Raw genomic sequence first — 15,212 nt, forward strand, 5'->3', positions numbered from 1 at the left:
GCCCTCAATACGGATGGATCATTAACAAAATATAAATTTTGAAAAACTATGGATCAAGTGTGACACAAGAGCATCAAGAATTGACTCATTACATCAAAGAACTCTCTCAATTACTTTGATCGCTGTGGAACCCAAACTCACACATCTTCAACTCTCCCTAAGCAAACCTCACCTTTTAGAGTATAAGCACACAAACCAAGGTTAATGGGAATTCACTTGTGTTTCTCAAGGAAAGGTCACAAGTCCTGCTCTAAGTACCATATGCTTGACCCTTATGTAAGTATCCACTAATGCGAGCGTCATCTAACTCAAGATCATATAGGGCTTTTGTGGAGTCAATATGAAGGCTTTTGGTTCAGGGTAGGAAAGGTTGTTGGTTTATATGGGTTCCATCTTCCCTTAAGCACTTCTTTTGATTTATTTTGGCACAATTCTCTTTGACTCTTTGAGTATTTCACTTCTTTTCAAGGGGTTAGAGAGACACATTGTCACTCTTTCTTATGCAAATCAAAGCATTTCTTCTTTTTCTACTTTTTTCCACACCTTTTTCACTTTTGTTTTTCTTGAATCCTGTTTTATTCTTTGCACATTGGGCTTTCTTTTTGTCTTTTTCTTTTCTTTCTTTTTCATCGCCTTCCTTCCTTTTGCTTTTGTACCTTTTACCACTTTGTTTACTTTCTTGTCTCTCCCCTCCCCCCCAAATTTAGACTTTTGCCATTACTCAAGGGACGATTTGGGTGCCAAGAGAGGATATAATTTAGAACGGGTATAGGCTTGTTGCATTGGTTCTTGAAAGAAAAAGGTTTAAGGCTCAAAAGGGTTAGCTAGGGATTATATCCTTGGTAGGCTATGGAATTGTTCGAATACTTGAGCAGGTTTCATTCTTTTTTGAGCCGATCTTTGATATTTCGTCACTTTGTCGATCAAACTTGTAATCAAGCACAACTTGTGAGCCTTTTAGGGATATTTTGTAACAATACATGATCAAAGCACAGGCAAGTAGGGGCATAAAACATGTTAAAATCCTAACTTATCAGGGACCAAGCAAAATAATCCACGTTAGTTTTCAAAAATTCAATCAACTTACCTTTCATGTCCTGGCTTAGATTGGACCCTACGTAGACTTTCCTATCAGGCCTTTGTGCAAATAACTCCATAGCCTCTAGTTCTTCAATTGTTGTCTTGATATTTTCGTTTTCCTCTAGTTCTTGAATGGTATATGGCCTTGAGTCCACATCTGTTAGCCCTTGTTCAGTTGAGGTTTGTGTTGTGGTACCCTCAACTGGATTCTATGATTGCTATTTTTCTTCGTTTTTTGTACTTGAATCCGCTACAGAGTTGATGTTCCTAGATGTATGTTGGTCCCCACGAATTTTACATATTCCCCATGGTGATGGAAACTTAATAACTTGATGCAAGGTTGACGGAACAACATCCATCTCGTGGATCCATGGACTCCCAAGGATCATATTGTATGCCATCTCCATATCTACTACCTAAAACTTTATATCTTCGACAACTCTTTCTGTGAATGTAGTAAGTATTACCTCTCATTTTGTCACGACACTGGAATTGTCGAATCCAAATAGAGTATATGCCTTTGGTATTAATTTATCTTCAGCTTGCATCTCACGTAATACTCTTAACAGAATAATGTTCACAGAACTACCTGAATCAATCAAAACTCATTTTACATTAGTATCATGTACAAGTAGAGATATTACCAGTGCATCATTATGAGGAGATAATACGCCATGCACATCTGCATCATCAAACGTAATGCTTTCTTCCTCCAAAACATGTCGCACCCGTTCCCTTGGGTAATTATGACTTTGGAAATTTTATTGGCTGATGTGTACGTCACACCATTGATGTCTTCACCTCCACTTATAACGTTGACGATCCTTTTGGGAGAAGGTGGTTTAGGGGTCTCCTGCCTATTCTTCATGTATGCTTGCTTACCTTTCTCACTGAATAACTCGGTGAGATAACCCTGTTTTAACAAATGATCAACTTCACTTTGTAAAAACCTACAGTCTGCCGTTTTATGCCTGTGATCGTTGTGAAATTCGCACCAATGATCAGGATTGCGCCTGTTTGGATTCGATCTCATCTTTTTTGGCCATCGTACCTTGTCACCCATGCTTCTCAAAATAGCTACGAGTTCGGAAGTGCTCACATTGAAAATATAACTGCCAAACCTCGCCTTCAAGTTTCTATCATCATCTCGCGACTCACGCATGTTTCGATCATTCTCAAATCTTGATGACAAGCCCGACTCTCTATTCCTCGACCTGTGATCGTACCTTTGATAGTCCTGTTTTGATCGTGAGTCTTTACCCGCTGGTCCCATGTATGGTTCGTACCTATTTTTACCGGACCTTCTTTCGATTTTCGCCCGTCTCGAACTTACCTTTTCTTCTTTTTGAGACCGTGAGATAATATCTTCCTCTATCCTCAGCTTCGTACTATACCTGTTGTAAACATCATTCCATGTTGTAGCTGGGAATTCACGAAGACTTTCCTTGAGTCGCCTCGTAGCTTCTGAGCTTTTTTCATCCAAATTACTTGTGAAGGCTATAGCTGCCCAATTGTCAAGTACACGCGGTAATGTCATTCTTTCACGTTGGAATCTGTCCACGAACTCTAGAGGCAATTCTGAGTCCCCTTGCTTGATTTTTAAAATATCTTCCATTATTTTTTTTGACTTTTTGTGCCGAGTGTGCTTTGATGAAAGAATCTGCAAGTTGCAAAAGAATTTATAGAATTTTCGGGTAAAAGAGAATACCATGTTAATGCACCCTTAGTGAGTGTTTCACCGAATTTCTTCACCAATAATGATTCGATCTCCTGTTTGGTCAAGTCGTTGCCTTTTACGCATGTTGTGAATGCAGTCACGCAGTCTCGTGGATCAGTTGTTCCATTGTATTTTGGAATATCGGGCATTTTGAATTTCTTAGGAATTGGGAGGGGAGCAGCACTTGGCTTCCAGGGTTGTTGCGAATATTTATCCATATCTATCCCTTTGATTACGGGTGGCACTCCGGGTAATTGCTCTATGCGGTCACTTTGCTCCTTGAGCTGTTTCTGCAATGTTAGTACTAACTTTTGTAAATCAGAATTGACTAAGTTACCTGGTACTCCCTCTTGTGATTCGTTGGGGGTTCCACCACTACCTGAATTAACAAGCCCAGAGCGAGGGTTCTCCAAAGTGTTGTTATTTGGAGTGGGTGCGGGTAGTGCAGCTGGTAACTGGCTAGCAAAAACCTCAAGAGCTTTATTGACCTGTTCAACAATTAGTTTTTGCAAAGCTTCATCGATAGTTTCAACATTTTCAAATTGAGCGTTTCCATTTGCATGAGATCCTTCAGGAGTGCCTTCTCGAGACCGCCGAGGAGAGCTTTGTGGAGAAGGGACCGGGGTGTGATTATCCTGTAAATTTCCCTGGAGTTGTTGGTTTCCTTGAATGTTGTCATTATTGTTCGACATGGTAAATGCAACACGGAAAGTTAAACTAAAAAACAATAGATTATTAGATTCCTGATAACGGAGCCAATTTGCTAAACAAAAAGTGGAATTTCAGTTAAAGCCTTAATTTAGAAGAACTCGGGTTACTGATAATCAAAGAATGAATAAAGGAAAGTGATTTTTGCCAACAATAAGATAACAATGTAAACCAATGTATTCAGATTGTATTTCGTATCCTTACAATTGACGCATTCTTTCCCTCTATAGCTATCTTGGAAATATGTGTTTTGCCTTTGTCATAATAAGGTCATTATAGACATTTAAATACATTAAATGCTACGTTACATAATCATTGTATTTTAATACAGATTTTCTAACATTTTTAGTATTTAATGCTCATTAAATACTGTATCTGTAATCTCTTGTGCTGTTAGATTCATTCTCCTTGATTCTTGGACTTAAATAGGTATGGGCGTTAAATCTTTTGCGTATCCGCTCGTGCCTCGTCTTATGCCTCTACTCGTATCTGTTGCAACTCGTGCCTCTTTGCCAATCATAACTCTTTGACCAGTTTACGTGTCATGACACATCATCTTCCAATCACTTTAATATATAAACTCAATTTTTCCCAATACAAGTGGCATGCGCAACTTTGAAAATAAGAACATTAATATGTTACGACATGTTAAAATACCCTAAAAAGTGTAAAAATATTATACTAACATATATAACTGAAACCCATTATGACCCATATTTAGTTCAGCATTGCACTAATCAGTATTCTCCGTATTAAAATTAAAAATGTCAATGTTTGGTAAAATTAGTTAAATATCCAGTGAATCATCTAGCTTAATTACTGATCCTAATTGTGTAAGACTAATTCAATCGTAATTTCTGATTGCTTGTATCATCCATATAGCTACGGAAATCAAACGTGTATCCTATAAAAGAAACTCCATGTACCTAAGATTCTAGTAATATTTTACCAAGGACGACAAAAATGGCCGGCTACGTTTTGTATTAAAACCACAAGTTGTTGAATGTCAAATGAACTGTAAGTAACTTAAAATCGGAATGATAACGTGAGACTGAACTAAGAAAGTGATCTTGACGTTAAAATAGTCAAGGGAATTAATAAAGAAATAATTAAGCAACTATTTGCATGAGCACTAGGCACATGATGTACTTAATTATTAATTGTGTAAGCAATTAGCTACATTCAGTGCTTGAATTTGCTAGAAGAAGATTTCATCAGGGCAATCATGGAGAAGAATAACACAAAATGGTTCAGTGTTGAATCTGTTCCTCAGTGCTATATATTTTCCTCAGAAGAAAGACCAGGGGAAGCCCTTATACCAATATGCAAGAAAATCCCAGTAATTGACATTGGAAAATCCCTAGTTAGTTCTTCAGAAAATTTGGAAACAATCAAGCAACTCTTGCAAGCTGGTCAAGAATTTGGTTTCTTCCAGGTATATATATAAATCAACGTTTCTTTATTACTACGACCAGTTTCTTTTTCAAGATAAGAGAGTATGTTATTTAAGTACTATAGGTGAATCTAAATTAAAACACGAATATATCTTGTATATATATCCATATATAAAAGAAATCGAACCTATTTTGACTTTATTGTCTCTATATCTTTATCCTCTTCAAAAACCTAGACGAGGGTGGAGTTATGTAGATTCAAGAGGTTCGATTAAACTGTTGAATCCCCTTAGCTTTAAGGAAAGATTCTAGTATAATGGCAAAGTACGTTCAAAAGTTGTTTTAAGTGTAGATTCAAATTACAAGTGTGACATTTTTTTTTTTTTGGTGAATCCCCTCGTGTAAATTCCTGATTCAAATGACAAGTATGACATTCTTTTTTCTTTTTATTTTGAATTTCCTTGCATAAATTTATGATCCCGCCGATGGTACTCTAGAGTGTAGACTAACAAAGAATTTTCAGGTGATCAACCACGGAATCCTAGAAAACGTTCTGACTCAAACAATGTCCACATTTGAAGAGTTTTTCGACATAGCTGGCGAACAAAATGTAGATGTATCAGCCAAGAAAGGGTGGATCTACACAGGGAGCAAGGATGAAGTTAAAGATGGTGTTCATTTATGGAGGGATAATATAAAACACCCTTGTCACCCTCTGGAGAAATGCATGCAAAGTTGGCCTGATAATCCAGCTAGCTACAGGTAATTAAATTAAAGAATAAAAAAAAAATAGTTGCTCAACTACTTTTCATCTAATATAGTCGAAAACGAATTAATTGCAGAAAAATAGTGGGAAAGCACGTAGCAGAAGTAAGGAAGCTGAGTTTGACAATTCTGGAACTGATATGCCAAGGATTAGGAATCGAAGCAGGATATTTTGAAGAACAAAGCCGGGTTCAACTGTTGTCAGCAAACAATTATCCAGCGTGCCCAGATCCGAGGCTGACATTAGGAATACCAAAACATCTTGATCCGAGTCTCATAACCATAATATATCAAGGGAATGTGAGTGGGCTTCAAGTCATGGTAGATGGTCAGTGGATGGGCGTTGGGGCTCTTCCTAATGCTTTTGTTGTCAACATAGGCAACCAGTTAGAGGTATCTATCAATTTTCTTAAACCAATTTAATTTGCAAAAGGACTAAAAATATATAAAATATGTTTTTAGTCCGAGCTGATATAAAATATACTGTCTTTAGGGGTAGAAGATTGGCAAACTTCCCTAAAATATACTACTCCATATCCGTTCCAGTTTATGTGAACCTATTTCCTTTTTGGTCCGTTCCAAAAAGAATGGCCTCTTTCTAAATTTGGAAACAATTTAGCTTAAACTTACAGTTCTAATCTTAATGTGAAGCTTTTATAACCACACAAATACTCTGGGCCCTTTTTTGATTTGTTTAGAACCACAAATTCCAAAAGTCTTCATTTTTTCTTAAACTCCGTGCCCAGTCAAACATCACATAAAATGGAACAGAGGGAGTACTACTTATTATGGTATTGGAACTATAAGAATTAGAGCAGTGTACTTTCGGAAATTTTGCTTAAATTTGAATGATTTAACTTGGTGTTCCTGCCCATCAAATAGGGACAATACAGTTGAATCATTGGTGGGCTAATAGCCTGTTTGGCCAAGCTGCAAAAATCAGCTTATTTTGAGAAGTGTTTTTTCTCAAAATTCTTGAAAAAGTACTTTTGGTGAGAAGCAGTTTATGTTTGACTAATTAATTTGAAAAGCACTTCTGAGCAGCAATTAGTGTTTGACCAAGCTTTTAAAAACCGCTTCTAAGTATACTTTTCTCAAAAGTGCTTTTCAAAAAAAGGTTTTTGGAGAAAAGCTATTTTTTTCTTCTTCAAAATTACTTTTGCTTCTCCTCAAAAATATTTTTTTTTCTTCCAAAAGCTTGGACAAACACCTCAACTTTGAAAAAAAATACACTTTTTTAAAAAAAAAAATAGTGCTTCTAGGATTGTAGAAATTTGGCCGAACAGGCTATAAATTTGAACTGCCCTTTTTTAGCAGATAGGGAAATATAAAGTGTTGCTACATGATATATTTATTATATGGACTGAACACTTCCATCAAGTGCATGTTTCTCACTTTAAATTGTAGATTATCAGTAACGGGAAGCTAAGAAGTATGGAGCACAGAGTAGTAACAAATTCAAGGGAAGCAAGAACATCGATTGCCATTTTTGTGAATCCAGCTCCCAACTGCATCGTTGAGCCTGCAAAAGTCTTGCTTAATGAATCTAATCCCCCTCTCTACAATTCCATTCTTTACAGAGATTTTATAAATGCTTCCAAAGCTTTTGGTATTCATACTGATGCCATACAAAATGAAGCTTAATTAAGTTAATGATATATTACTTACAAAGGTGAAGTCATGGAAATATTAATCTCAGCAAACGTTTGTTTTCCTGTTTTCTTTTCACCTTCTGATTGTAATGTTCGTGAAGTGATTAAGTACGTGAATAAAAAGTTTCACATATTATAAATTGATCCTTCATATTATTGGTAATATTCTTTGCCGGCTAAAGCAACAAACTTTGGACTGTTTTACTAATGTTACACCTGTGCATTAGTAATATTCTTTCGAATTCGTCACAGCTCGTCCGTGCATCTTTCGAATTCGTCCGTGCTCGTCCGTACACCTGTGAGAATATTACCAATAATATGAAGGATCAATCAAGTTTACCATTCTCGTCCGTGCATCTTTCGAATTCGTCACAGCTGGATGTTCTGCACTTTTTAGCATCCCATTGCTAATCACCTGCATCATCATTATTGTAATTACAGAGTCCTCATAGTGTAAAAATTAATTATTTTATATTGATCAGTATATACAAATTAAACTCAAAAATAATTAATAGTATGAAACTAAGAAACTGTAATTTCTGAAAACTAACCGACCAATTTCGGTCGGTTCATATGTCAAACATGATCAAACTTTTAAACCACATTAAAATTTACTATATAAATAATATAAATATAACTCGACTATAGGCAGAGGCTCGACTCCACGTGATCGTTCCTTTCGTCCTCCCCGTGATCGTTCTGCCCGTCCTCCACGTGATCGTTCTTCCCGTCCTCCATTAGACCGTCCTTACCGTCTTCTAGATTAAAGTTCATCAGTGGTGATGCTGTAAAAAACACCCTTTGATCAATACTTTGATATACTTTGAACAAGACTAATAGAACTTGTTTTGAATTCGAATAAACATTTTTGAACTTGTTGTAATTACTTGGTTTTGTGTAATGTTTAATTGAACTTGTTAGTTTAAAGTAGGCCAAAATCATATGTGACCCCCTAAACTTGTTTGGATTTTCCTCTTACATACCTTATCTAAGTTGTGTTCCAGTTGAACACTTCAACCAATTTAGATTTGTACCATTTAAATACTTTTCGTTGACATGGCAAGATGAGTGTAGTACACATGCAATAGGCGTGTGCAATATAATAATTGAGCCATTTTTATATCTCTTATCCTTCATTCTATCTCCTTATCAACATCCACCATTATCCTCCACCATCACTGTCGTTGTCGCCACTAATGTTTACCCGTAAAACGGTACAGTTACATTTATACGTAATTTCGATCCTGAAATAATAAAATAATTAAAGAAATATGCAATACTTAGCCTTGAAATGAAAATGAAATAGCAGAAACAATAACTCCTGGAGCAAGGCTTCCGGGCACAACAATAATGATAGATATAGCATAGGTTTTCCAGAAAATTCCTCCCCATACAATGATAATATAGCTCATTATTTATAGTTACACCTAGGAAATAAGACCTGGGATCAAGCCCCTCTCCAATGCCAATTATAAGGTCCATTGAAGAATGTGCAATGACATGCATGAATGCCATATCCTTTTGTAACGGGCAATGCATTAAGTGTTGTAGAATATTCTTTATTAAACACTACTAGGTGGCAGACATTTATTGTATCTTTATGAGCGTCATTCTTTCCGGTGACAAATGGAACAGCTGTCTTCGATTTTGAGTATCCCCTACCTTCGACTCCACGTGTCACTCCCTTATGCAACTATGTGGCATATCATATTTTACCTTATACAACTACCTTCACCAGAAAAAATACCAATTACACTTTAAATCCACCCAATTACCTTTCTCTCTCCCAATTATAAAAGGAAAAAAAGAAAATTAAAGTAGCTCATTGGAAAAGGAAAATCATATTTGGGTTTCAAAATATTTCGGTGAAATCATATTTGGCATCTTTGGGCAAGTCCCAGACCAAATTTGTCGTATTTACCTCGTAGTAGCTATCTTCATTCAAGACCGAGTGCATCAGTTGTACTACCGTCTTAGACTCTGATCCCTTCATCTCCATTGATGAACTGAGGTTAGCTAGTGCATCTGTTTCTGCATTTTCTTTCATCGGGAAATAAGTGACCGACCACTCCCGAAATCGAGCCAGCAGAGCCTGGACCTTTACCACGTATTGTTGCATGCTCTCCTCTTTGATTTTGAAGATCCCGTAGACCTAATTTACCATTAGTTGTGAGTCTCACTTTATTTCTACGACCTCAGAGTCTAGTCCCCAGGACAGTTCGAGTCTTGCAATCAAAGCCTCATACTTTGCTTTATTGTTAGTTAAAGGGACTGTTCTGATGGCTTGCCTTAGGGTTTCTCCTAAAGGTGTGGTTATTACTATGCCAAGACTAGACCCTTTTATGTTGGAGGCTCCGTCCGTAAATAAGGTCCAAACTCCCGATGTCAATTCGGACACCATTACTACCTCTTTGGTTGCTAGGGGCAGTAATCCCGGACTGAAATCAGTCACAAAGTCAGCCAAGACTTGTGATTTTATCGCAATCCTTGGTTTATATTCTATGTCGAATTAGGACTTGTGATTTTATCGCAATCCTTGGTTTATATTCTATGTCGAATTCACTCATTTTGACGGCCCATTTGGCCAACCTACCCGAGAGTTCGGATTTGTGAAGGATGTTTTGCAGAGTAAATGTGGTCACTGCGGCTATCGGGTGACATTAAAAGTAGGGCTCAGCTTCCGAGCGGCAACTATGAGATCTAAGGCCAGCTTCTCCAAATGCGGGTAGCGAGTTTCTACTCCCGTTAAAATTTTAATAACGTAATAAATGGGAGATTGCGTACCTTTATCCTCACGGAACAAAACTGCACTTGTCGTTACTTCCGAGACTGCGAGGTAGACCAATAGTGTTTCACCTTCCTTTGGCTTCGAAAGTAACAAAAGGCTTGACAAGTACCTTTTCAAATCTTTCAAAGCTGCTGGCACTCTGGGGTCCATTCGAAGTCATTTTTCTTTTTGAGCAGTGAAAAGAAATGGTGGCATTTCTCTGATTACGGGGAAATGAACATTCTCAAAATAGCCAATCTCCCTGTGAGCCTTTAAACTTTTTTCACGCTTGACAACTAGTTTGGGATGTCTTTGATGGCCTTGATCTAATCGGTGTTTTCTTCAATCCCCTTTGTGACACCAAAAATCCTAGGAAATTGCGAGAGTTGACCCCGAACGCGCATTTCTCGGGGTTAAGTTTCATGTTATGCTTCCTTAGGATGTCAAAGATTTCTTGTAGATGCTTAAGGTGGTCACCTGCATTCAAAGACTTAATGAGCATATCATTTGTATAAACTTCCATAGATTATCATATTTCCTTTTCAAACATCTTGTTTACGAGCCGCTGATAAGTGGCTCCGCCATTCTTCAACTCGAAGGGCATAAAATTATAGCAATATGTGCCGAAATTCATTATGAACGAAGTCTTTTCCTGATCCTCCGGCTTCATCTTAATTTGGTTGTACCCAGAATAAGTATCAAGAAAACTCATTAACTCGTGCCCGACAGTCGCATCGATCATTTGATCGATGTTTGGTAGTGGAAACGAGTCTTTCGGGCACGCCTTAATCAAATCCTTATAATCTACACACATGCAAAATTTATTCTTCTTCTTAGGAACTACTACTACTACATTATATAGCCTGTCTGGATACTTTACTTCTCGGATGGAACTAATATCAAGCAAGTGAGTTACCTCTTCTTTGACGAATTTGTTTCTGGCCTCCGGAATAGGACATTTCTTTTATCTTACCGGACGGATGCTGTGATCCAAACTTAGCTTTTGTATGGCCACCTCCATTGGGATACATGTCATGTCCACATGCAACTGCGCAAAACAATTGGCATTATATTTAAGAAATTCGATAAAGCCAGACCTGAGCTCATGGTGCAGTCCTGTCCCAAAGTGGAATTTCCTTTCCAAGAACTCTTCGAACAATGCAACTTGCTCGAGGTGTTCCGCCATGGATTTTGTTGCATCAATCTCTTCTAGTACCTGGAAATACCTTGGCACCTGATAAGATTCCTACGCTTCCACCCCCGGACTAACTTCATTCAATCGGGAGTGGGCGCTGGTTACTATAGTTGCTATACCGCGCCTCCTTCCTTTTGCTACTGGAGAACGAAATCACGTTCATCTCTCTTGCCGTCAGTTGGTTACCCCTTATCTATTTAATATCTTCGGGCATTGGAAGTTTCAACAACTGATGATACGACTCTCATCTCGTACAACCATGGTCTTCCTAAAATAGTATTATATCCTATATCACCGTCCACTACTTCGAAAAGAGTTTTCTTTATCACCCTTTCGGCGTTGGTGGGGCAACATGATCTTTTCTCGGTTGTAACGCTTGAGAGGTTGAAACCGGCGAGGAGTTTTGTGGCCGGAATGATGCTTCCAGTGAGCTTGGCTTTCTCTAATACCCTCCATTGTATGATATTGGCTGAACTTACTGGATCCACTTGAACACGTTTAATTTTAAAATCGAGTACATATAAAGTGATGGGTTTTTAATGTCTTTGCCTTATGTTTCTTATGTTTTGATGATCTGACAAACTTATTGTGAAGAACCAGATAGAGAACCTAACCCACATAGTATACATTTCAACTGAATAATGTCCAGTCTGAAAATCAGCAAATGAATAAACAACCACAGGGAGGAACACAATGTCTAGTCTGATCTCCAACAAATGAATGAACAACCATAGGGAGGAAAACAACATGGACCTGGTGACCTGGTCCCTTAGGGTTCTCCGACGGAAGTACAAGTCAGTGACTGTCCGCAATTATTATAAAGAGGAATACAACAGGGACCTGGTCCCTTAGGGTTCTCTGACATAAGTACAAGTCAACTATACAACTGGAACGCAACTGCACAGAAGTGACTGTGCTGACAGTGCAGCAATCACTTCTTATTGGGAAGAAGCGTGTACCAAGAATTGACATCACTATCCATTGTGATGTCTTTTGTGATATAACAACCTGGTGCAAGGCACAACATTTTCACTTGTGCATTCAGTGATATTCTCTCAAGCATAACAGTGTTCATTAGGCATTGAAGTCACTGGTGCATCAACAACAAGAAGACAACTCCACTAAGGATCAGTTTCTTAATGATTTTATGTATATCCATAGTGGAGTTGTAATCTTGTTATCCGTTCTTCATTGTATCTCCTATCTTACTTTCTTAGAAGCTTTGTCTTAGGAAAACCAAAAAATTCGTAAACTTCTGAGTTTATGTTGTGACTAGGATTAGTCATAAGTTTAAAGTCTTTGTAACTAGGAGAGTTATAAAGTGGCTTGTGGTGAGAGCATCACAAGTTAGTTTAAGTCTTTGTAATAGGGTTATTGCAAAGTGGCTTGTAATAGTGAGATTGTAAGTTAGTGAAGTTAAAAGCCTACAAGTGTAGGTCGTGGTTATTTGATCCCCTTGTGTGGGATTTTTCCATGTAAAAATCTCTTGTCTTCTTTACTTTCAGTTTCATTAGCATTCTCAGTATTATCTTATAGAGGACCAGGTACTCTACAGTTTGGTGGACTCATACAAACTAACAATTGGTATCGGAGCGAGTTCTTTCTAAAAGGTTATCATCTAGAAAGAATCTCAATAGCTGCTCCACCTAACTTTGAGGAAGGAACTACTCAGGTTAAATAATCCAATATTGACATGCTCACTACAGAGTATGAGCTTTTCAGGATAAAGGATGATGAGTCTATACATGATATGCACACCAGATTCACATACATCATAAATGAGCTTCATTCACTTGGAGATGTTATTCCCAGAAACAAGCTTGTAAGGAAAACCCTCTACTTGGTCATGGGAAAGTAAGGTAAATTCTATCACTGAAGCTAAAGACCTATAAACTCTAACCATGGATGAGTTGATTGGTAATATGAAGACATACGAGATGAAAATAAAGAAAGACAGTGAAAGGAGAGAGCCGAAGAAGGAAAAGAACCTGGTACTTAAAGCTAAAAGTAGTGACTTAAGTGATGAAGATAGTGACATGGCCTACCTTACTTAAAGATTTCAAAAGATGGTTCGAAGAAATGGTGGTCTACCAAAGAGGGGTAGTTCAAGTAAAGCACGAAACAATGATCTCTGTCACAGGTGCGGAAAGCCAGGGCATTTCATCAAAGATTGTCCACTCATGAAACAGGAGCAATACAAACAAAATCCTCACAAAGCAGCAAAAAGGAACCTGGTTCCAGACAAACGATTCAATTGAAAAAGAGGTGCTGAGAACATTGTGAAGCAGACTCTTGCTACTTGAGAAGATTCCTCCAGTGAATCAGAAAGGGAACCAGATGCAGAAATTAGTTCTATGATGGCAGTGGAAACTGAAGCAACGAAGTATAACTCACTATTCGCTCTGATGGCTCAGTCTGATGAGGATGAAGAAGATGAAGACAATGAGGTAAATTTTAGGGATGTTCAGAGAAATCTGAAATCCTACTCTTCTAAGAAGTTAAGGTCATTAGCCAATGTTTAAATTGATGCTTATTATAGCCTTGATAATGATAAGGAGATCCTGACCTTAGAACTAGGAGAAGCCGAACAATCTTGAGATGATCTGGTGGTCTGTGCAGTAGACCTAAATGAGACTATAGCTAATCTTGAAAAAGAAAAGGAAGCTCTAAATGAAAAGATAACTAGTTTAGAAAATGAGAGACATGACTTGATGGTTGTGGTGGTTTACTTGAAGGAAACAATAGAAGGTCTCAGCAAGGAGAAACACACCCTAGAAGAAAAAATTTCTGCTACTGAGCAAGAGAGGGATGATTTCTTAGTAATAATCACTGACCTAGAGGAAACCATTGAGGGACTCAATAGAGAACATAGGACTGGGATTCTTGTAAGGGAGAAAACTCCCTACAACCCTCACAACAAGCACGTCATTGTTCCTGATAACTGGCTGTGTACCCACTGTGAGAACAATGGGCACTTCAAAGAAAATTGCCAGGCCAGGGTTCAATCTGTTTAGAAAAACAAAGTATTTACTGACAAAGTGACTACTAACAAGGGACCAGGTACCGGTCACAAGAAACGGATATTGCCTGCATGGAGTAGAAAAGCCCTTATCTATCCCTTTTATCATAACAAGGGACCCAAACTAGTTTGGGTTCCTAAATCTAACCCATAATTTGCATGTGCAGGGAATAGTGAGAGGAAGTGGACTACAATGAACCAAAGACAGTGGATACTCAAAGCACGTGACTGGAAGCACCATAAATTTCTTCTCACTAAAAGCCCTGCAGGAAAGGAATGTATCCATTGATAAAGGGAAGGGTACATTCTCAGTGCTGGAAAAGTTGGAAAATCTCTCTGTCACTCAATTGAGAACGTGTACTATATGGATGGCCTGAAGTACAATCTGCTGAGTGTCTCTCAAATCTGCGTTGAAGGAAACAAAGGAGAGTTCTTGTCAAAAGAGTGAACAACTACCAAACTGGTGACTGGCAAGGTGGTCGTAGTGGCCAAAACGAAACAAGAACATCAACATTGCTGATTTTGAATCCTTACAAGTTGGTGATATGAGATGCTTGAGAAGGACCTGGTTCGTGGTCTGTCAAATACAAGATTCACTTGTGCACTGGTTCTTAGAACAAAGGATGAGACTTTCAAAATGTTTAAGGGCCTCTATCAAGAAGATCCAAGTGAAGGTAAAATTGAAGGTAGTATGCATCGGACCTGACCACGGGATATAATGTAACAATGCCAAAATTTGATGAGCTTGTAACAAAAATAGAATCATACACAACTTCTCAACACTAAGGACTCCACAGCAAAATTGTATTGCTGAAAGAAAGAACGGAACTGGAAGACATGTCATGGACAATGCTCATCGACAATGGAATCACCAAGAATTTCTGGGCAAAAGCAGTAAATACTACTTTCTACTTG

At 38.0% G+C, this 15,212-nt stretch overlaps 1 protein-coding gene across 1 annotated transcript; it reads left to right on the forward strand.

Moving 5' to 3' along the window:
- Window positions 1-4,670: 4,670 nt before the first annotated feature.
- Window positions 4,671-7,460, forward strand: LOC104232113 (hyoscyamine 6-dioxygenase-like). Its single transcript, XM_009785211.2, has 4 exons — window positions 4,671-4,940; window positions 5,423-5,661; window positions 5,742-6,057; window positions 7,072-7,460. The coding sequence occupies exons 1-4, from the start codon at window positions 4,731-4,733 to the stop codon at window positions 7,306-7,308; spliced, it is 1,002 nt and encodes a 333-aa protein (XP_009783513.1). The 5' UTR covers window positions 4,671-4,730; the 3' UTR covers window positions 7,309-7,460.
- Window positions 7,461-15,212: the final 7,752 nt, after the last annotated feature.

This window comes from Nicotiana sylvestris, chromosome 9 (genome assembly GCF_000393655.2).
Source record: "Nicotiana sylvestris chromosome 9, ASM39365v2, whole genome shotgun sequence".
In the NCBI taxonomy this organism is placed as follows: domain Eukaryota; kingdom Viridiplantae; phylum Streptophyta; class Magnoliopsida; order Solanales; family Solanaceae; genus Nicotiana; species Nicotiana sylvestris.

What these genes read in the sequence shown, in the direction of transcription:
- LOC104232113 (XM_009785211.2), top strand. Translation starts at nt 4,731, where the DNA reads ATGGAGAAGAATAACACAAAATGGTTCAGTGTTGAATCTGTTCCTCAG. An exon ending in AAGAATTTGGTTTCTTCCAG is followed by an intron (nt 4,941 to 5,422) that starts GTATATATATAA and finishes AAGAATTTTCAG; the next exon opens with GTGATCAACCACGGAATCCT. An exon ending in GATAATCCAGCTAGCTACAG is followed by an intron (nt 5,662 to 5,741) that starts GTAATTAAATTA and finishes AATTAATTGCAG; the next exon opens with AAAAATAGTGGGAAAGCACG.